Genomic DNA, 23732 nt, shown 5'->3' on the forward strand with positions numbered 1-23732 from the left:
ATTTTTCAGGCAATATTTACAACATATATTTACAATATAAGAGATGATATGTAGTGCTACTACATATTTAGAGTGTGATTGCTCTGCAGTGATAAGCAGCCTCATGATTGTCATTAATCAATAACCCTGTGTGGTCTGGAGTTGTTTTATTAGATATAAACACGTAATCGTCGATAAATGTAGATTTTTTTTTTCCATGTGCCAAAAAAAGATGTTTCATGAATGAAGGCACGTGACCAAACACGATGACGTCAGGTGTCGTCTCAAGAGAAAGGAATCAACAAGGAGAGCACGAGCTGGCTGTTTACCGGGCTGTTTACCGGGCTGACCGGGCTGTTTACCGGGCTGTTTACCGGGCTGCTGACCGGGCTGACCGGGCTGTTTACCGGGCTGTTTACCGGGCTGCTGACCGGGCTGTTTACCGGGCTGACCGGGCTGCTGACCGGGCTGTTTACCGGGCTGACCGGGCTGTTTACCGGGCTGACCGGGCTGTTTACCGGGCTGACCGGGCTGTTTACCGGGCTCCTTCTGTGTTCTGGAGCTGAAGTCCTCCTTTGTGGTCAGGTGGGTCCGTGGACGTGTGCACGCTCCCCCTCGCCGCTGACGGGCTGGCCGCAGCTAGCTGGTTACGTTAGCTATAGCTAGCTCCTTTACATTTAGCGATATTTGTGTGGAAGTTCTGGAAGTAAAGAGGCTGTACACACTTCCCGAGACTGTTATCATATACGGACGGTTGTTCCTGTACGCCTCGGCCGCTGTGAGGTGGCAATAGTTGAACTATATTGTTTTGAGACGTCAGCGGGTTTTTGTAAACAGCAGAAGTTCTGGAGTCATTCACATTTCCTGCAGCAGTGGTGGGAGCTCTGGGCCGGCACGTCCTTCGGCGCTGTGTGGGTCCTGTCGTAGTAGCAGGGCTCAGCACGGGGCTTTCCTCCCTGGCTGCTTTGTGGGCGGGGAGTTGTTTTCCACCAGCGCTGAGGGTTCGAGTCGTGGAATGTCACAACATGTAACCCGTGCAGGTCGTGATTTGTAACCTGTTTGTCCACAGCGCTTCATGCTCCTCGCTGTGCGAACCTGCTGCTTCATCACCTCCCTGTGGAAACGGAGCCAGCGGACCGAGCCGGCGGTTTATCGGAAGGTTGGTGCCGACGTTCTCTTACATTACAGGATTGGAAACGACAGATGTTTGCTTTGTTCTGTCCTTCAGTGCAGCTTTAAAACATACGTGGCTTCGTCCTCCAGGAAATGTTACCATGAGGTGTCAATGTATTTCAGCTTAAATCATAACAATGACAGTCGGATCCAGCAGGTTTCACAGTATGTTAATGACAGTCAGCACAGAAGCAGCGGTGTTTTTCACCATGCTGAATCATCACAATGATGCATTTAAACGTTCAAAGATCCACCCCGTAATATGGCACCACCGGACAAAGGTCTGCTTTGTGCAGAACGGTCGATGTGTATCACCATGGCTGGTATTAAGAGGTGGATCGAAATGGTGTCGATCGCTGCAGCAAGTCACTCATCAAGCTACGAGCATCAAGTGATGAGCAACATGCGTTTATGCCTCATCTGATTCTCAGCTGAGAACGAGCTGTTTATTGCGGTGCTGTGATGATGTAGGCTGCATTCAGGTGTCAGTGACTTAGCTGTTTGATCAATGCATGATGGCAGATGATCTAATAATAATAATCAACGTGGCTACATATTTCATTGACTCATTTAATATAATCATGGTATTATTCATCTGTGTGGAATTTTCTGTGTGTGCACTTTTGACAGAATGGACCCATTCTTGCACAGATATTCAACTTATTTCATCATCTCAGTTCATGTGAACAGGGGAGTGTGTTTTAGTGTATCCCATCTCTGCCTTTGTCTGTAGATGATGGGCCATATAAGGGCTGAGTGGGGCTGGAAGATGTAGTGGAGATCACTTGTTAGATTTGACACCGAATTCATGGAGGCAAAGATGAAATAAGGCTGCATACAACACAGGTGAACTGAAACGGAATGCACAACTTGTTCCCAGTGGTGTCCCCACTGGGTGTCGAGGGTAGACGATGACATGTAGAACATAAGGCATGACGGCAGACAGGGTGGTCACCAATGGAAGTAAACCAGCATGCAGGAGAAAAAAGATACTCCCCCTTACAAGAGTAGGGGGATCTGATGAAACGTCTTGCAAGTGTTTTGGTAGCATTGAAATATCCCTGCTCCGCTTCTCATGCTAATACTTCCGCCAAGACGGCAGCGTTTTGTTTAAATTCTTTTTGTTTGGTATGGTAATTAGATTTGGAGATCAGTGGTTGGGTCTACTTTCAGGACTGAAAATCTGCTGATGTTTTGGATCATTTTACAGAAATATGGAACATTCTGAGGGGTCCACAGACTTTCAAGCTCCTTATTCATACGTTTATTGTTTCGTTCTATTCTATCCTGCTGTGTGTAGATTTATCAGTTTCACACAGAACATGGTGAGCGGAGTGTAGAGATAAGATGGCTGCTGTTTGGTATGTAACCTATTTGTGTCTTAGTTAAATGTACATGCAGAACACATCAATTGTAAACTGACACTAACAAGAGATGTGATGATACTCCAAGGTGTGTAGAAGGTAAGTCAACATCAATCTCCATCGCTCTGTGTCAGTGTACATCATTTGTTTTCCAGAGTGTAAGGAGACATAGCTAGACTGCTCTCACTTTGTTCCGTTTGTCCTAATTGTTCTAAGGAGCTTGAAGATACTGAGGCTAGTTGTTATTTATTTTGCTGAAGCACCTGTGTTACATATTCAGCAAAGGGTCCCCTGTTTTTGACAAAAAATAATGTTAATATGGCGTTGTTCACATTAATGCCGTTTATCTGATTAAATCCTTTAACTGTTAGATCAATAAGAAGTTTGTTTCCAGACAGTGGCTGTAGTGTTATTAATAAAAAAAGAACTTTCTTCACAGGAAACACAACATGTCACATTCATCTTTTTATATATACAGTATATTGTTAAGTGTGCTGAGTGCATAAAGCATTACATCGTGTTGGATTTTCTTTGCTTAGTCCAGCTGGTGTGAAGTCTGTGTGTCAGTATTGTTGGGTCATTATGCACTTCATATGTATTCAGCCAGTGTAGCAAAGGTCCTGATGTGCAGCCAGTGCAATGCTGAAGTATCTCTGTTCTGGCAGCTGCTCCAGGCAGTTACTAGAGGGCCAGTATCTTGTCTTGTCCTACTGGTTAAAGTCTGTCTATCTATCTTTCCATCTTATACCAGGGAACTTTAAATTATTATGTCTTATTTAACAAAATAACAAATGGATGTCACATGGCGAAACAACATATATTGTTGTTGTTTGACATAATTTACAAAGAAATGTTTTTGTTTAAGGTTGAGAAATGAGAAATCTATTATAAATGATCTAATATGTTTTCTTTCAAATATTTATTATTTATAAATAGTTAGTTTATGGGATCACGTTAATGTTGCTGCTGAAAGGCAGATACTGCTTTTGTGATTGTATAGATATTTATTCATTAGTTGAAGTGATTTGTTGAATTACATACCATTTTATCACCTTGCTAGTCACTGTTAGAATGCAGTGCTTTGTAAAATTAGGAGCATGCAAGCTAATAAAGCTACTGGCCCAGGTTCATAATTGGAATATTCATTGTTAGCCTTTCTGTTCTGTTGTGTTTATTCTAAAACTATTGTTGATGGTTTTTTTAATGACAGCCACAACCAAACAGAGTGAAATCAATCTAAAACAACAATCTAAAACAAGAGCTGGTAAAAATTAAACTTAGAACAGTTTTTATATCTGTGCCTTATACAGCATGACACTTTATTGAGCGGGGGGCCAGAACAACATCAATAGGTTCTCCAGAGGTTAGTTATTTCAGTAGTTCAAGATACAAATGTTCAAACATGACTGCCTCATTTGTCCCTCTACAACAAGCATGTAGCATTTTTCTGTGAAAGCTGTGGAACAATCCCCTCTACCTCTTCCTGTCACTCTAATACTTAGTAGTTAGTAGCTTCTCTCCCCTCTTTACATCACACCTCTGTCTAACGCAGGCGCACACACACTCTTCCAGTATCTCCTCCACAGCTATTTAGCAGTCGGATTTTTAATTTGTAATTAAATGGCAGCAGTCGCATGCAGCGTGTGAATAATTGACTTATCTTACCTGATAAGGGGAAATGATTGGGTCTGAATATTTAATTGATCTTTCCAGCTTGAGGGATAGATTAAAGTAGTGGAAGGATGGTAATTGCATCCAGAGTGAAAATGTTGGATTAAGAATCTCGAGAGCAAGTGAACAAACTATGTGCCTTGTGTGTGTCTATTGTTTACTGTATTGTTCAGTATGCAGTATAATATACCACGGTGATTTGTTTTTGTTGGATGCTTTCATCAGCATGCACCTCTGTCTCCAGTCTTGTTCACTTCATTAGCAAGCTACCAGTGCCAAGTGCTTGAGCACTTCTTTTTAAGAATTGGTCATGGCAAATTTCTGTGTGCCTGGTGGGGTTTGATAATCTGTGTGGACACATTTGTCCATGACACATTATGGGATGTGCAATCCACTGCCCTGCATCAGCAAACCTTCAAGCCTTTTAGTCCTTTGCAGCCACATGTTTGATATTCAGGGAGCAGACACTGTTAAAATCTGAATTCTAAGGCTGGCTGTGGGGGTGGGGGGGCTCTCGTATGGCCCTGATAATCTTGTTACGCTGCTGTCAAGTCAAGTGGAGCTGGTCCTCCCTGCAGCCCCGAACCACCAGTCATGCCATCTCTAGCACAACAAATCCACCCCCTCCCCCTCATCAGTCTACCGCCATTTTGAGAATCGGTGATGGAAGAGCCTTGGATGTACCCTTGAAGAATCACCTTCTGAGCATCTTTATTCAGCCTCCCACCCCGCCCCATCTCCCACCCCACCTAAGGCAGGAAAGACGGTGTTAAATATTCATCAGGCGGTTGCACTGCGTGGAAGCTGTAGTCTCAGTTCCCCTATAACAAAGAGTCCCCTAGCAAATGGTGTCCATCCTTGCCCCCTGGAGGGATCCTGTAGATGGGATGAGATCATTACAGCATGCCCCAGGCTCAAAGCCAAACCTATCATGTCACATCAGCATTCTCCAATCAGCCCCTTCCTTCAAATTCTCCAGTAGCTAAGCTGAACCTCTCTCTGTAGATTTAGCTGAATGAAAACAGCTTTTTAAGGTTGGCTGGTTTGCTCTTTTTGTGTTAGTTCAACTTCACAACTTACTAATTGGCACCTTGGTTTGGTCCTTGCTGAGATCAGTATATTTTCTCTATACATGTTCTTCTAAATGTGGCTACTATGCATTTTTCAAAAAGGCTGTTTTCCGTCTCACTCTTTCTTCTCATCTCATCCCCCCATCCTGTCCATCTCTCACAAATCCCTGTGTCTGCGTGTCCACACTCAGCGCTTTCTGTTTTTCCCGTGGGTGTGATGTCTCTCCTCCACAAGCAATCAGCTCTGATTTGTCAGCGTTCCTAGGCGATTCATAAAAATTCAGTAAGCATAAAGACGTCTGTGTCCCTGCACTTGTTCCGTTCCTTCAGTACTGTACTGTAAGCACATCTTTCTCCCTTTGCTTGACACACAGAAAATCCTTGATGATTTACAATAGAGTGTAAAGGAATTTTAAAAATTGAGAAATGTCTGTTCCCTTATAGTAAATTGTAGATATTTCCTTTCTTTGCCTTTCTTTGTGTCTGAGAGTTATGACATGCCTGATAGTGGAAGGGAGCAGCTGTGCATTGGACCTTGTCTGTGTTGCTCTGCCATGCCCTGTCATTGGAAGCAGTCTGTTGGCAGCAGCCTGTGTTGGAGGCTTTCAGCCTGGGTACAGTTTTTTCACAGTGTCTTACCGTAAGCCTTAGGTGGGCCAAGTCTTGCCTACTATATTACCCTGCACAGATGTATGACAAAACACCCCCCCTCAACCTGCGTAGAGTGCCACCTCTGTCCGTTTTCAAGAAACCTACTGGTTTTTGAACAATGTTTGGTCTAATATATAAATGTATGAAATATTAAGACACAAGCGATTTTTGCTTTTACCATAGTAGCTATTAGTGTAGCACTCTGCTGTCTATTTGTTCATTATCTGTGCATCATCAGGCAGCCCATTATCCAATTATGCTTTGCATCTGTGCTCCAAATGCTTACTGGAAAAGAGTTACCACAAAGGCCAGTCAAAGGTAGGTTTTACTAGTAGACATCCTTTTATAGTAAAAAAATGCACAGTCTGCCATTATCTTTTTACAAATGCATCTGCTGCACAGAGAAACATAGCTGTTTGAGTGGCCCAAGGAATTTCTGAAAGGAAAGAGAAAGCATGTCTAAACTGCTGATATGTCCCAGCCTCGGTGACAGCGCAATTTAGGTAATCATTCTGCAGAGAGATAGACTACAGACTATAGACTACACACACAGACATTTTATGCATAAATTGCAAAGAAAAATCATATTTCAAAGGCCTGAGTATTTGATATGTTAATTCACAGACTTCACTAGTTTTCTTTCCAAGGAGGGACAACGTCTCCACTGCCTGCTGAGGAGACACAGGTCTTTTGCTGTGTGCAGGATACTACTGAAGATGTTTTATGACACTATGGTTGCATCAGCAACTTTTATGGTGGAGTGGTAAAATCACAGAGAGGGAGGGAAAAGAAACTGAACAATAGGATAAACAGGGTGAAGTCTGTCCTGGGCTGCCCTCTAGACTCAGTGGCTGAGAGGAGGATGCTGGAGAATCTGTCCAGCATCCTGATCAACTCCTCTTACCTCAGAGTTCCTTCTACTCAGTGTATCATAGGATTGCTGATGTGCTTCTTCAACCCCTATAGGACCACTTACCTCTACACAATATATAAGTCTTGGACACTTATTGTATTCCTGTTATAGTCTTTACTGTGTGTTCACATGTTTATGAGCTCATTAGAAACACGTTGCTGGGCTGTGCGAATCTGCTTGCTAAGTATGGCTAGTGGGCTATCTGGGCTGACCGTGTTGCTGACACAGCATTTATTGTATGTAGTGTAAAGTACCCAAGGCCTGAACTGTATATCCTCATCTGTGCATATCTATCCTGGGAAAAACACCTGACCCTGTGTATATCTTGACACCAGCAGGTTATGTTTTTTCACTTCAGATGCATTTCTTTTTGTTCCTGTAGTACTCCAGCCGTCTTATTCTGCAGTTTGTCAGGCCTCTTCTGTAGTTATAGTGTATCCTGCCTTCATTGATTTATGGGATTACAGTTGGATTCCAGCCAATTCTAGACAGGTGTGGCTGTCTAGACTGGAGCACTTGAACAGTAAATGAAAGCCTGCCTTGTGTCCCCTTGTGGAACTATTTTAAATTAGGGTGGAAGGGCACAAGTCTGTATTAGTTCCAAGAAGCTATACTTGACAGAAGTGAATTCTTTTTCCAAGAAATAATGAAATGATGTAAACTGCAGCCAGCCAAATGGAATCCTTTTTCAAGCTTGAGATATTTAAAGAACTTACCACTAAATTGTACAACCTGGACCTACTTAACCAGAATTATGTTGTAGTTATTTATCTGTTTATAGTGACAGCTATGTGTTCTAACCCCAGATTTACAGCAACCGTGTAACGTAAGCGGCGTGTTTTTGTTGCATCTTCAGCGCAACAATTCGCACCAGACGCGTTTCTGAAGCATAGTGTATCCGTGCGTATGTTGCAAGATTAAAAAAGCAGGTAGTTATCTGCATGTTTACCTGATGGCAACATCCGTGCTACATGTATGAGGCTGGGAGTATGAGTATGAGTATGTTGCTGAGCCCTCTGTCTCCATCAACACATATACACACAGAGCAGCTTCTCACCCTCCACTCTGAAACAGTTGCTGCATTTTTCCATATAAAAGCATGTTATATCATATGAAGTGAACCTTTCCTCGTACATGTGTGTCTCCATCAGTTGTAATGTTAAATGAGGGAGAGTGAAAATCTACCGGATGCTCTCTGGTGTTCCGGTGCCTGACTTCCTGTCTGGTCGGTCTGGTTGGTGCAAATTGACAGAGCTCCAAAATAGAACCAGCATGTATCTCAGAGCAACGTGTAGCTACGCTTCTGAAACATGCTGCTATGTGTCTGTAATACTCTCATTGACTAAAATGGAAGTGGTTCACAGCAGTCACTACAATTATGTTATGTGGCCGCTGTAAATCCGCAGTAAGTGTCATTGACCCACTTTTTTTTTGGATTGCTTTTGTGAGAAAATATAATTAGTACAAATGTTTTTTCAATTTATTGCCTGGTGCTGTGTATCATGCATTATTGGTCATTTCTTTTCACAGACCAACCAGCAGTACAGGTTGACGCTGTTTTTGTGGCATGACTACCACAAACAAAGGAAACAAGGCCTTGAAGGTAAAAACTGTAATAAAAAAGACTGAAGACTATATGATGCACCAGCACTAACTAATCATCATCTGCAGGTGAAGCGGGAACCTGGGGAAAATGGCACCAGCCTGACAGATGATGAGCTGGTCACGATGTCAGTGCGGGAACTAAACCAGCATTTACGGGGGCTTTCAAAGGAGGAAATCCTGCAGCTGAAGCAGCGGCGACGCACCCTTAAGAACCGGGGCTACGCTGCAAGTTGCCGTGTCAAGCGTGTCACCCAGAAAGAAGAACTGGAAAAACAAAAGGCTCAGCTGCAGCAAGAAGTGGACAAGCTGGCCACAGAGAATGCCAGCATGAAGGTGGAGCTGGATGCTCTGCGTTCAAAGTATGAGGCCCTCCAGAGCTTTGCAAGGACTGTGGCCCGCAACCCTGTCACCTCAGCAAGGGGACCTATGGCCTCTGTCATGGGCCCACTCATCCCTGGTAAAGTAGCTGCTACTAGTGTCATCACCATCGTTAAATCCAAAACAGAGGCCAGGTCGTAGTAGCAGACAGGGAAGGGGGAGGTTTTTTCATCAACTAACAAGTCAGTGCATTGTAACCTGGAATGGGATACTGTGTGAGGTCTCGTTTTACTATTAGCACTATCAATATGCTCCTCAGATTCATCATTGTAGTGTGACTGTACTTGTACACACCTGTGCCAGAAAGACACAGTGATGTAGGACCTCACAGTTGGTTCTGAAATGTAGCTTTAGCAATATTGAAATACTTGATTTTAAAAGTGAACTAGGGGCATTACTGCGTGACCTGAAACTCAGACGGTTTGCTTGTAATTTTGATAACGCAGTATACATAAAAACAACGTGTCTCACAGATACAACAGTAAAATAATTATAGCTGGGATTCCTCATACATTGATGAACGAACCAGCACATATTCCCATCATGCTTGTTATAATGCACTGACTTAAATAAGAACACATGGTCATACACTCTCTTAATGCTACAGATCTTCACAACAATTTGGACAAACCCCAAATTAGTAAATTAGTCCACTCTGTGATTTTGTGGGTTGTCTGCCAAGAGAATGAGCATGAAAAAATGCTTTCAAACTAGCATTCATTTCTGTTTATGTTCATATGGGCAGACTTAGGGAAACATGCTTTTCAGTATGAATATGGTCGATGCAATAATATATGTATGCACTGAAGATACAAAGAGGTCTCGCATATTTATGGTGAAGTAGAACTGATCTGCAGTCCTTAACTGTTCAGAGCTGATGCCATTCCAGTATGTCAAGACTCTTCTTCAATATCTGAAAACCTGAATGTTATTCCAGTCATATCCTCATGTTTTGCTCGGATGGCAGAATCCACAACTATTTTCAATCATCGTTTTTGCTCATAGAGAAAATAATGTTTTGTTGATAAGATATATATTGCATTTTTGTAATTGTAAACAATGTCATCAGATATTTCCAAAAGGAAAACAACTTTACAAGCTTTACTGTTTGAGTTTGAAAAGTGTAGAAAACTTTGTCTAATGTTGACTTTTTGGTTTTTATTACTAGGTAGCCTATCTTCCATTGTTTCTAGAAATACAGAAAAGAAAATCTAAAAAAAAGTCTGTGACATCTTTTTTGCAATTGTACCAAAAGTGGCTTACTATTGAAGTCTGATAGCTTTTTTCTAGTGACTAGGCGCGTACTGTGGGGTAGCGCGTGATGTGATGTGTAAGTGACAAGTTGGCAGTGTTGTTCACTGTATAGATGTCAATGCTGTGCTATTTAAATCAAACCTGTAGAGCTAAACTAGATGGTGTAAACAAGGTCAGTTGTCTTTGTGTATTGGCATCTGTGATATCCTCTGCTTCCTTGGTGTTAGTTACAAATCATATTCATTTTAAACTTTACTGCACTGAGCCAGGGAGGACAGAATGTAGAGACATGACGTTTATTCAAAAGACACACCACACCAACACCAAAAGCTGACTACATCCCCTCACACTGCAAGTAATGAAAGCCAGTGTCTATCCGGAATGTATGTGTTCGATCCTTGTAGGCATCATGGTGCACCAACTCCTTATACAGGCGAGGAGGTGCAGCGTGAGTGTAGCTGAGCTGGAAGCGTGCAGTCACGGAACTGGGAAGTCTGCTCGGTCAATCGGCACCCGCCTGTCCCTCGAAGTGGTCGTGCCCATAATAATGCAAAATTTGCAATCTTAATATAGATAAAATGAGGTTAAAATGAAATTACTGAAGCAGTTTATTTCTCATGAATTGATCATCTTAATCTTTAGTTTTGTTTTTGAACCTACACAAATCCTTCTACTGGCTGTAACATCCATGAACCTCAAAGTGTAACCACCATGTGATGCAGAACAACTCTTGGAAATGTTGTCAGATTTAACATCAAGTGTTTGGCTGAGGCTTTGTATGCACTAAGCTCCTGCTTGTTTTGCTCAGGACAAAACAGATCACTGCAAATGAACTAACCATACTAGTCAACAAGAAGCGAGCAGGCAGGGGTAGCAGCTCTGTTTTTGTTTTTTCATAAAGGGCTTCAACACACCTCAGAAAGAGACACAGCACGACTATGTAGAATTACAGAACAGCTGCCAGCAGCACTGCTGCGCCAAGTGTTGCATCACTCTCCTGGTCCCTAAAAGCAATTTAACACTGAAACAGTTGTGCACCTCAAGGTGAAAGTAGCTGTTAATGACGTTAACAGAATGCACTTCATCCAGACCTCACCGTGTTTGTAGGTCTGATCGTGTTAGACAAGGTGTTAGTCAGAACCCCAGGTCTGACCTGGGTGCTGCTTGTACTCATGTTGTGTGCAGGCATCCTAGCCTCATTTTGTCCCATGCTCAGCCATCTGCGTTGACAGGTAAACCGTGGGAAAATATATATCTGACTCTTGACATAGCCCAGAATAGATGTGGCATCCTTATTGCTGTGGCAGTCTTGTGGAGTGACTCTTTTTGATGTGACGTGTCTTTAAGGTGTTTGAGTGGCACTGTTGACCAATCTCTCAATCTTCTAGAAATGGTTCTTTCTCAGACATACAGGTGTATAGTTTGTAGTGACAGTAGATATTAATCATTGTGAAAAAGTGATCCTTAATATGCAACTCAGTGGAAAGGTGTGAAAGAGTATATGTAAGAGTAATCGATATTGTTAAACTTAACTATGGTCTGTTATTTAATAACTGGCTTTTTCTGTGTTTTGTGTTTCTTTTAGTTGTTTGTGGATTTGTTTTGTTCTCTCACCCTTGGTTTATATTGTGTGGTCCATGTTTGAAAGGAGTCATGGGACAGTTAAACTCAAGCCTTACTCAGTTACTGATTCTGACTGAAACTTCCTGCTGTTATGATGTTAGATGTTTGTGCATAAAGTGCAAAGTGGATGCTACAGTAGATGCTCTCCAAAATGTCACTTGCAATATCTTGTATTTCCCTTTTGTGTGAGTGTGTGTGAGAGAGAGAGTGTGTGTGGGCGCGCACATGCCTGTTTCCTCTGCTGCTACGCCAGTACTGCTTGTTTGCTGTAGCCTTATCCACATCATTTCTGTTGTCCTTATGTGTTCAGTGTTTATTTGGAATGGATCTTAACACTGTAATTTGTACTACAGATTTCATTTGTGATTCTTCTGCTTTCTTTTAAACAAGCAACATGTTAAAGAGGATCAATAGCACTTCTGTGGCAGTGGAATTTAATAGCTTCTGCTTTGTAACAGGTGACTGTGAAGGTGTTTTTCCTTTCATCTATGGAGTGGGTCTGTATTTTAAAGGGTGCACATTTCTGACTGAAGCCACCTGTTTTGTTATTTTTCTGAATGGGTTGTAATAAAATATAGCAGTACTTTGTATGAAAATAGTTCATTCTAACTATTTATAAATTAAATTATTGTACTTTTTGCAATCTGTAGATAAGTATGATGTATTCATATATACAGTAACAATGTGGATTTAAACGTGACTCTGAAGTGTCTAAGTTATTAATGTATATATTGTATGTTTGTTGATACAGCTTAGTTTATTTTCTATAAGACCAATAAAATGTTTTGAAAAAGAGCCACTACTCTGTCACTGTATGCATGTAAGCACTGCTCTAACTGGGTTTTGTCATATTCTGTGGTGTCATTGACCTAGTTTGATACTTGCAGAAATAAACTGGTGGGGAAGGCGTTTCGCCATCCAGGGTGGGTTTTAGAAGACAGCGATCATTTAGATGGCACAATTTCTTTTTCTGTGATCCAAAAAAAGCTGTTGGGTGACCCACTTCGGCTAACCTCGGTGGACATATTTTTGGCCCGACACGAGTAAAACATTAGAGTCATGAAGGATGTCTAGGTGTGCTTGTCCTAGATTAGGGGAAGTAGTGAGTTAGTCATCTCTGCCCCCTATGGAGCTCCTGAACCCCCCCTCTCAGTGCACCTCATCAAACATCAGTCTTCTCTGCAGCGGTTTAATCAGAGAACATGCAGACTGATGGTTAAAGACAAGCTACATCTTAACAGTCCGCCCTTTAGGGCATGCTTAATTGCTCCTATTTCACCCTTTTCTTAAAAGCCTGAGGCTCCTACCGGTCTGTGTCACCTGTTCCTTAAATCCGACCCCTCTGTCTTTGGATGCCAGCCCCAGACACCCGGATGGCCTCTGAAGACTTGATTAATTTGGTGAGTTGGGTTAAGGCGAATTGGTTGCAAATCTAGGACAGCATTCTTCATCTTCACCCACTTCTGCAGCAGGTGCCTGCCCCAGTTCTCTGACCACAACCTGCTGTACAATTAATGTTGTCATTGCCGTCAGCAACACTGTTCGCCATTGGCAGAGAGGAGTATACAGTATGTTCTCCAGCTTACACCACTCTTTGAATCACTTGAATGGTATGATGGTGGAACTCTTATCCTAACAAACACAGTCATTTATCAGTGGAGTCAATGTCCTGATTCCAGCTTCCACAAAATTCAAGACACAAAGCGACAGCCACAATAAAACTAAAACGTTATGTGGACTTTGGTTCCCCCTGCTGGTGTTTGAGTGTAAAGACAATTCCATTGAACAAAAGACAGAGGGATCAGTGTATCGTCCATACAGGTCACATATTATGAACATGCCTGGGCTTACATGTCTTCTGTCCTTAATCACTGCATATCTGACCCTTCATAACATACAGAGTATATATATAACATATTTGTAGTTATAATTTAGAAAGCCTGCTGTTATGTGGAGAGGTGTTCATTCTAACAATATGGAATAAATTGACAGACCTGACAAGATCAACATTTATCAGTTATTGAGGATGAATAATAAAAAAATGGAAATGTTGAAACATGTCATTCACTGCAGCTGCGGACATCCAGGCAGATAAACGCGCTAACGGCTTGGTGTGCGGGTATGAGACTAGCAGCCAAACGGAGCACATCTTATTTCCTTGGAATTCAGATTTGGTCCCATGACTGCAAAACGCCGCTATTAGGTAACAGCACGTTGGCGACGCACGCCGGCACCTCCACGTCCGTCTGTTATCAAGTCCGCGTTATGAAGTGCGGAACTCTGTCTGGTTTTTCAAAATAAAGCAAATACGCACATGTAAGAGGCACGGGCGTGTGTGAAGCACACTTCCTTTGCGGGGGTTTCCTCGCGAGCAGCTTGACGCTACGGATTTCGTGCGTCGCTGCGTCGCCGGCACGGGAGGCGTTGGCGGATCGCGCTGCTGCTGCTGCACTGAGACAGGGAACACAGCTGACTCTCGGCATTTCTACAGGACTGCAGCTGGAAGTGTAGCTAACACAGAGATTACACGACAGCTTTGAAATGATCAAGAACGGCCATCACCATCACCAAGTGAGCGCAGCAGCCGGGAAAGACGCAGCGACGACCTCCGCCGCGGCGTGCAGTCCGGAGAAGAGGAGGAGAAGAATCCGTGTGTGGTGCGATGGATGGTGAGTCTCTAATTGGACGATCGGGTCGTGAGATGAACATAACGCCGTCTTTATTTATATATGGCACGTTTAAATGCATGCGTCAACCGGTGTCCTGGCGCGGGGCAGATCTGCTGCAGCGGCCGTCTCAGGGCTTCATCCCCGAACTTTGCGCTGTATTCTGACCGTGGGGTACACGCGCTGACACACACCTCACAGCGCCTTCACACCCCGGGCCAATGGCCAGACGTCCTGATTTATTTCCCTCTCAGTATCTGTTACATAATGAGACCTGGGCAGGTTCCATCTTCATCATAACGCACTCAACCAGCAACGAATGGGTGAAACTACTACTGCTATTAATCCAAACAATATTAGGCTATTATTATTTTTACATTCAGAATAACTAGGGTTAAAACAGATTACCAGTAGATGGACATGCACTAATGCAGTAATGAAGTGTTAAATATTGTTTGACATGTTCAACTCAAATGAATGAAAAATGAAATGCATTCATTCAATGAATGAATTTCATGCTGATATTGTGCTTGTTATATATATATTTGTATATATATGCTGTTATTATCAAAAGAGTTTTCTTTAGCCTTTATAGCAGCTAATAGCTCTCTCTGTTGCTTATGCAAATATAAACACGTCTCATGGACAGGCCTGGAAGTGTTTACATATGTAATATGTATATTTCAGATACACTGACAACAGTCTGAGAGGAGGCACAGGAGCAGGATCCCAGCCTACAGCAAAGCAGAGAAACTGATTGCAGTAGTATTTACTGATCATTGCTGTGTAGTGCTCGTGATCCTCCCACAGACAGACCTTGCTGGCTGTGGGCTGCAGAGTGGATGTTTTGAATGTCAGTGAGGGCAGGATTACAGAGGCTTTCTCTGGGAGAATTCCTGCCATTTTGTGTGTCTGCCTATCTTTGGTTTGATGGCATGTTGCAGAATATTTGGGATGCCGGAATATTAACCGCTGGGGTGAGCATGCAAAGAGTGCCGATGTCAACAGAGCTCGAGCCATTAACCCACTCTAACCCCTCCAGCCCACACCTGCCAAGTCCTCTTTCACTGAACACATTGTTTCCTTGACACCCTGGACATCGCTGTGGTCTTACTGATATCCTGCTTTATCAGCAGCACCAAAGAAACATTCCAAGGAACGGGTACTCAGTAGTACCGCCTATTAGGCAGTGTATAGACAAGTTGTGATCAATGATACCACAGAGGGGCTAACTGCCTGTTTAGGGATGCCCTGCTCAGAGGTCTCAGCTTGTAGTAGATATTCAGAGGAGAAGGGTGTAGTTGCTGTGACTGAGGCTTTGACCCTGTCTTCTGCACAGAGGCCTCTGTTCTTGTCATCCTGAGAAGAGGCGACAGGGTCAAAGATTAGCTGCCAGACAGTCACTGAGGAGTGTAAAGTCCACCTCCACTATCTGCTGTACTGTGCAGGACAGTGTGTATTCATTCCAGACAACTGCTATCTTGATTGTTGAGAAACCAGTATTTATATTTTGGTACTGATTATCTAAGCGTTTCCCAGCCAACCTAGCATGGCATTAAAACCGCGCTGACATGTTAAGGATCACTTGTGTTTTCACTGCGTACGCCTTGCTCCTTAGAAGCATAGGCGCAGTTCAGGTGTCTGTGAACGGACACTAATGAATATTTCATCATCCTACAGTGATCTGCTCACGAGCTGTCCCTGCTTACCAAAGCACTGTGCTCACGTTTTGGATATGCACCCCTGCTCCTCTTCACAGCGTTGTCTTTATGTGCACTGCTGAGTTCTGTCAATATGTTCTGTCGCCTATACCAGCCTGCACAGGTGGATCTCATGTCAGTATTTAAAATGCCACAAGGTGCACACACACACACGCATGCATACCGAACCTGTCTTTCTGATAGCTATGAGAAAACGAGCCTCTTTTTGGTAGTTTCTCAGGTGCAGTGTGGGATTCCTCTGACAGGCTGTGTAACAGATGCTGTCCTTCATTAGCATGCTCTGCAGCAAAAACAACACGGGTTCTGCTGTTGCCCTGTATAGGATGTTGTTGTATAGTGCAGTTTTCTTATTGTGCACACACTGTTAGCAAGTCAATATTTAAAATATATATATATATACATTAATTTCCTCACTGTTACTGCAAGCTGTCACTGCCATTTGAATAACTATAAGTTCCATTGACAGGCAGTGTCCCCCTGACATCTGCCTATGTCATTATCATGTAGTGCTTATATAATTAACAAATTAGCCAAATTTAACAAATACAAAACATAGTTTCAGCATTGTAATTACAACAACCTGTCATGTTTGTTCCTCTCTCTCCTTCATCCTCTCTGTCCTGTCTCCCTCTTCTTCTCCTCTCTCTCCTTCATCCTCTCTGTCCTGTCTCCCTCTTCTTCTTCTCCTCTCTCTCTCCTTCACCCTCTCTGTCCTGTCTCCCTCTTCTTCTCCTCTCTCTCCTTCATCCTCTCTGTCCTGTCTCCCTCTTCTTCTTCTCCTCTCTCTCTCCTTCACCCTCTCTGTCCTGTCTCCCTCTTCTTCTCCTCTCTCTCTCCTTCACCCTCTCTGTCCTGTCTCCCTCTTCTCCTCTCTCTCTCCTTCATCCTCTCTGTCCTGTCTCCCTCTTCTTCTCCTCTCTCTCCTTCACCCTCTCTGTCCTGTCTCCCTCTTCTTCTCTCTCTCTCCTTCATCCTCTCTGTCCTGTCTCCCTCTTCTTCTTCTCCTCTCTCTCTCCTTCACCCTCTCTGTCCTGTCTCCCTCTTCTCCTCTCTCTCTCCTTCATCCTCTCTGTCCTGTCTCCCTCTTCTTCTCCTCTCTCTCCTTCACCCTCTCTGTCCTGTCTCCCTCTTCTTCTCCTCTCTCTCCTTCATCCTCTCTGTCCTGTCTCCCTCTTCTCATCTCTCTCTCCTTCATCCTCTCTGTCCTGTCTCCCTCTTCTTCTCCTCTCTCTCCTTCACCCTCTCTGTCCTGTCTCCCTCTTCTTCTCCTCTCTCTCCTTCACCCTCTCTGTCCTGTCTCCCTCTTCTTCTCCTCTCTCTCCTTCATCCTCTCTGTCCTGTCTCCCTCTTCTTCTCCCTCTCTCTCCTTCATCCTCTCTGTCCTGTCTCCCTCTTCTTCTTCTCCTCTCTCTCTCCTTCATCCTCTCTGTCCTGTCTCCCTCTTCTTCTCCTCTCTCTCCTTCATCCTCTCTGTCCTGTCTCCCTCTTCTTCTCCTCTCTCTCCTTCATCCTCTCTGTCCTGTCTCCCTCTTCTTCCTCTCTCCTTCATCCTCTCTGTCCTGTCTCCCTCTTCTTCTCCTCTCTCTCTCCTTCATCCTCTCTGTCCTGCCTCCCTCTTCTTCTCCTCCTCTACCCGGCCGACTGGCAGCAGGAAGGTTCTCCTTATGAGTGGGGTTCTGCTCACGGTTTCTTCCTGTTTGTTCTTGCCACTGTCTGCTTGCTCGGGGTTCAGGCTCTGGGTGTCTGTAAAGCAGCTAGAGATAATTGAATTGAGTAGTGACAGTGATACTAAATTTACATTGTGGAAGGAGTGATGTTTTAAGGACTTCCTTTCTATCCAATCTAATCTAATCTATCTAATCCAATTTAAAAAATCTGCCAGTTGTCACTGACCTACAACATCTTGGGGGCAGGAACAACCACTACCTGCATCGATGATCTTTAGTGTCATTTATGACATCCTACATCAGATAATAAGGGATGAGATGTGTGTGTTGAAATGTGATGTTTCATCCAAACCTGATGTGTGTTTTTAACCTCTCATCCTTCAGTTTTAAAATAGAGCTTTGTTTTACATACAGATCACCAGAAGTACAGCAATGCTGTCTTCAAATCAGGAACATTATCAAATATTTTCTTATTTTCAGCCTGCTCCCTGCTCATTTGCATAAACATACTACTACACTTACTCTACTACATCTCATGCAATATTCACATGCTGTGTGTGGAGTGTGAATTCAGTACACATAAATCATTAAGTAACTGGAACAGTACAGTAAAGGAGAATAGGGACATCCACAGGGTTAACCAACACGCAGGGGAGGATAAACATACAAAACCCCTCAGTTCTGCAGAAGTCCTGCACTAGTCACATTAAAGAGCATGTGTGTGTGACTGTGTCACTGATGTACACTGATGTAACATGTCTGTTCTGTTCCTTCACATTATCAAAATACATATCAGAGCTTGTCACACCAGAGTCATGAGGGAAAGAACAGAAGAGGAGATCCAGAGGCGACTGGAGAACTTAGACCAAACATTATCCGAAAGGGAAGGATTGCTTGTTGCCTCCTGTGTTATGCAATTGTAAATGAATGTCAAAGTCTGAAAGCATTGCAGCCAATCAGCTCTCTCCTTAGGTAATATAATGCACAGATCATCCCATCCAATGTCCAATTGAACCTTTACTCTTATAAGGTGTGGTGTGAGATTTTAGAGCACCACCTGTCTCATATCAGTTGATTTTTAATCCCTACAGATCCTGAGAGGACTGACAAATCTGGTTTGGGGTGTTCTCCAATGGAGCTTGTACTTCAGGATCAGCTGTCTTGACAATGCACCGATCAAAACAGTGACTTATTGGTACAGAACAGAAGGACCAATCCATAATACACATAAAGATTTATAACTTAAATGTATTGCGACACAAACAATAAAATACCACAACCTGCAATGCAATGCAGTGCTGTGAGGGAAAAGGTAGCAGGAGCTACAGCAGCAGAGGAGGGACAGAAAGGTGCCAACATGGTTCACATAACAAATGGTTTAACAGGGACGTAAGAAAAAATGTGAAATTGTTATAAATAAAAATAGTGAAATAAATAGAAACATTATAAAAATAGTTACACACATATATATTATTTGTGTCCTGTATATATCACAATTCGAATTAAGCAGTCATTATTAAATACAGTCAATTCTATTGTTGCAGATTAGAATATCATAGCTTGTCATTTAATGAACATGTGCTCTTAACCTCAGTTCATTTATGTGCACTCAGAGCACGTTCATAACATTCAGACTAATGTCAGCTGCTGGCAGCGGTGATAGTGATGGAAACAGCCATCTGTTCTCTATGCTAGATTACAATCTCAGTCTCCAATCTGTACTAATCTAATTATCTACAGATGGTATCATAGCATGCAGGAGAGAAGTTGATGGGTGCCATAGACTTTGATCATGTATCTGATCTGATGTGTGCGTGTGTCAAACTGGTAGGTTGGTAATAACCTACCATGAACCCCAAGAACTAAACATCCTTTAATGTCTTGTACACGTAGCAGTGTCAGTGTTTGATGGGCGGAAGTCACAATGCTGCAATCCAGATCCAACAGAATCACTTGTTCTTTATTCGTTTTATTGACATTCTTCTTCGTTGGTTTCTTCACAGCTATGACATGGTGCATTATGGACACTCCAACCAGTTGCGACAGGCCAAGGCCATGGGGGATTACCTTATTGTTGGAGTACACACAGACAGTAAGGCTCCTAGCCATAATCCATATTGCACATATACGCTCCGTATCATACAATACATGGCTGTCCCTTTCTCTTTGCTGGAGTGAAGATAAGATGTCTCTATGACAAAGCTTGTTGTCCCTGTGCATTGATCTCTTTTTTCTTTGTATTTTTCAGGTGAGATTGCAAAACACAAAGGTCCTCCAGTCTTTACCCAGGAAGAACGATACAAGATGGTGCGGGCAATTAAATGGGTGGATGAGGTGGTGGAAGGAGCTCCTTATGTCACTACTCTGGACACACTCAACAAGTACAACTGTGATTTCTGTGTGCACGGTGGTAAGGCACATGATGAGTATTCTGTTCAGAAGCATAGTGTTAGGGCTCTTTGATGAAGGGGAAGTGTGTGTGTTATTTCAGATGATATAACACTGACGGTGGACGGGAAGGACACGTACGAAGAAGTGAAGAAATCAGGACGGTATAGGTGAGATTTTTCTTTTCAGTCAGCACTATAGGAGCACACAAACAGTCTGGGTAGGGTGTTGGTGTGTTTATGAAGGCACATCATGTTGTTATAGGGAATGTAAACGGACCCAGGGAGTTTCAACCACAGACCTGGTTGGCAGGATGCTGTTGATGACCAAAGCACACCACAGCAACATTGTGAGTATTGCCTAACTCCCTATGGGTGCCCATATTTTAAAATTCAGAGTTGATTTTCTTCTGTTTCCTCTACAGGACAGCTCAGACTATCAGCAGCACACAGACAACTTTGGAAAGGTAGGTAGCTTGTCTCTTTCTAGTAAGGTCTGTTCGTCACTTTCTCCCTAACTGTTAAATAAAAAGTTGCTATTTGGCCCAGAGAAATGCCTTTATATGGACCCACTTTGTAGTCAAGTACAGGCCTTGCCACTGAACACTAAATCCCACTTCTGTTCCTCAATGGGGAGTGTAACTCAGAGCCAGGGCTGTCCTTCGAAACACTGTGCAAGCAGCAGCTCTTCACAATTCAACATGTTACTGTACTAGCGCAGGCTGAATACTTTCAGTCACAGCACACCTCTGCGTAGCAGTGCAGCACAACACTTCACTCTGGTCTCATATGTGGAGACACCATATTGCTACTTTTTTCATATGGGCAGAAGGGCCACAGTCCCTGGACAGGGGTGTCTCAGTTTCTGCAGACTTCTCAGAAGATCATACAGTTTGCTTCAGGACAGGAGCCTCAGCCGGGGGACACCATCATCTATGTGGCTGGAGCCTTTGACCTCTTCCGTATCCTTCCATTCAACAGGAAACCAACACAGTTTTACTTTTTCATCAAAACAAGCAACTTCACGATGTATAATAGTCATAATGTTGTGTATTATCACAGTTATGGAGGACAACATGTTATCATCCCTTGACTCATCTCATTTCATCAGATATTGGCCATGTGGACTTCCTGGAAGCAGTACATAGGCTTGCAGAAAAGCCATACATCATAGTGGGGTTGCACTTTGACCAAGTGAGTCATTTTATTTCATTCTTTCTTTAATTAATCAGAATTATTTTTGTTACAAATAGAAATCAAAGATGAAATTGGAACATAGAATAAATACGTAGATAGCATCTAATCCCTGAGTTGTATCTAAAGAAGAAGAACACATTTACTACTGCATAAAAAGACATTAACTGTCTTTCTGAGTGTCGGAAAGGTCTATATGTTTGCTTATGTTTTTCAGGAGGTCAATCGTTACAAAGGGAAAAACTACCCCATCATGAATGTCCATGAGAGAACCCTCAGCGTGCTGGCTTGTCGAGTATGTTTTTTTTCCATCACTCATTCACTAATTATACAGATACCTCTTTACAAATGTCTTTCTCTACTTCTTTATAGTATGTGTCCGAAGTAGTGATTGGTGCTCCCTTTGCAGTCACAAAAGATTTGTTGGACCATTTTAAGGTAAGACTGATCAATTTACTACTACTATCAGTAATTGACTAACACCGGGCACACACACACAACACCTGAAGTCATGTGTGGTATGAGCAGTGATGTCACAGCTGATCCTGAACCTTACAATGTGAGCATGTAAATCGTGAGCGTTGACTTGAGTTTGTGTGCGTTTCACTGCATTTTGTACTGTGTGAGTTGGTGTTAAAAACATTACCCAAACTGCACAGTGTATGCCCAGCTTACCAAGTGCCTTTTGTGTACATAGGTGGACCTTGTTTGTCATGGGAAGACAGAAATATACCCTGACAAGGATGGATCTGACCCTTACGCTGTAAGACATTACACCTAATGACAGGAAACAGTGTGCTTATGTACAACAAGAAACCTTTCAGAGTAAAAGTATGCACTGTTATTTTTACTTAAGTAAAATAGATACACACACACACATGCATTGCTCTGCTGAGAGGACACACAAAGAGACACAAACAGGAAATATGAAAGTGGGGGAGACGGGAGAAATCGCACAGGCTATGACAGAGACACATATGCAGCCCAGAAGACACACTGCGTGATTCCTTTTAATACATGTAGATTGTCCCCTCTTAAATATATAAAATTGCCAACACATGTTGAAAGTTATGTTGACAATTATTTTGCCTTCATGAAATGCAGTAATGATGATGTTTGAACATGTATCTCTTCATATGAAGGAGCCCAGGAGAAAAGGCATTCTGCGCACTGTTGACAGTGGGAACAGTCTTACTACAGATGCTATTGTGCAAAGGATTATCAAAAACAGGTTAAAACAAACATATTTTTTTTAAGGCAAAGCATATCTAATTATATAGGTAGGTTGGCTTTATTCTAAATGACAATGTTCCTAAAGTCTGTTTTGTATTGGATTCGTTTAGGCTACTGTTTGAAGCCAGGAACCAGAAAAAAGAGGCCAAAGAGATTGCTGTGATCCAGGCCATGAAGCGACAAGAGGAGGAAAATACAAAAGAAAGAGCTGTGCTGTAGACATACCCGTGACAAGCCCAATAATATATAAACCTGTGTACAGTAAAATCTAGTAACATCCTCCACACATGATCCTGTTTCCAGCAGCCAGGGGGTTAATGCTGTGGGATCACATGTGTGTGAGTGGACATGGGTGGGATGGACATTATGCAACTACATGTTTTTAATACATACACTGATAGACAATAGATAATTGTAATAAATTGGACAGGAAGTTGTATCTTAAAAATATATATTTCATATTTTTAAATGCATTTCTTTTACCTTCAAAATATGTTCGATGTTGGTCAGGCATGTAGTCTTACATGGAAACATGAAGTGATGAAAGCACAGGGAATCATGGAGATACTCCCTTGCTCCTCTGCTGTAAGTTGGGGTAAACAGATGTTATTGGACCTCATGTACATATCAGATTCTTCTCCAGACTGCACTGATCTACTGAGACATGGAGTTGTAATGCACATTTCCACCATGTCTGGCCTTTTTGGGTGTGTTTTATAAGCCTGCTCCACTAAAGAAAAGAGTCTGTTGTAACCTTAAATTAAACAGATCAATGTTGTTGACTGATAGATCATTTCACTTGTATCATGTACAATTTAACCTCTGTTCATAAGAAAATGCTATTCCAATATTTTTTGTAGATGTATATTTTACTCACCCCTCTTTCCTTGACTCCCATATAGATGTTTTCACGTTGTTCAGAAGACACAGTAGTTTGTCAAGTTGGAATGTATGGGCACTAATCTATATGTTATAAAATACACTGGAGAAGCTGTTTGGACTGCAGCGCACTGATAACTGATAATAGTAACATTCTGAAAAGCTGTCGTCTCTTTGTTTTCATTTCAAAAACACTGTGTGTGTGTGTGCCCAAACCTCCCTCTTCCACAGCCATCTCTTGGGCAATACATGTGTCCCAGCTCACTTTTCTTGGCCTCCTACCACGTGGGCGCCACCAGGGCAG

General features: G+C 42.7%; 2 protein-coding genes across 3 annotated transcripts; both read left to right on the forward strand.

Annotated features, from left to right (window-relative positions):
• Window positions 1-268: 268 nt before the first annotated feature.
• LOC114439321 (transcription factor MafG) lies at window positions 269-12448 on the forward strand. 2 transcript variants are annotated; one of them, XM_028411177.1, is made up of 4 exons: window positions 269-564; window positions 1049-1138; window positions 8352-8424; window positions 8493-12448. In XM_028411177.1, the coding sequence occupies exons 3-4, from the start codon at window positions 8389-8391 to the stop codon at window positions 8943-8945; spliced, it is 489 nt and encodes a 162-aa protein (XP_028266978.1). In that variant the 5' UTR covers window positions 269-564; window positions 1049-1138; window positions 8352-8388; the 3' UTR covers window positions 8946-12448. The 2 variants fall into 2 exon arrangements, with proteins under 2 accessions (XP_028266978.1, XP_028266979.1); XM_028411178.1 differs by lacking the exon at window positions 1049-1138.
• A 1599-nt stretch (window positions 12449-14047) lies between these two features.
• On the forward strand, window positions 14048-23522 carry LOC114439318 (ethanolamine-phosphate cytidylyltransferase-like). The gene is made up of 13 exons (XM_028411174.1): window positions 14048-14350; window positions 19739-19827; window positions 19984-20145; window positions 20227-20293; window positions 20388-20472; window positions 20548-20589; window positions 20952-21084; window positions 21234-21316; window positions 21534-21611; window positions 21689-21754; window positions 22014-22079; window positions 22459-22547; window positions 22660-23522. The coding sequence occupies exons 1-13, from the start codon at window positions 14223-14225 to the stop codon at window positions 22766-22768; spliced, it is 1197 nt and encodes a 398-aa protein (XP_028266975.1). The 5' UTR covers window positions 14048-14222; the 3' UTR covers window positions 22769-23522.
• The last annotated feature ends 210 nt before the right edge of the window (window positions 23523-23732 follow it).

Source organism: Parambassis ranga, chromosome 8, assembly GCF_900634625.1.
Source record: "Parambassis ranga chromosome 8, fParRan2.1, whole genome shotgun sequence".
In the NCBI taxonomy this organism is placed as follows: domain Eukaryota; kingdom Metazoa; phylum Chordata; class Actinopteri; family Ambassidae; genus Parambassis; species Parambassis ranga.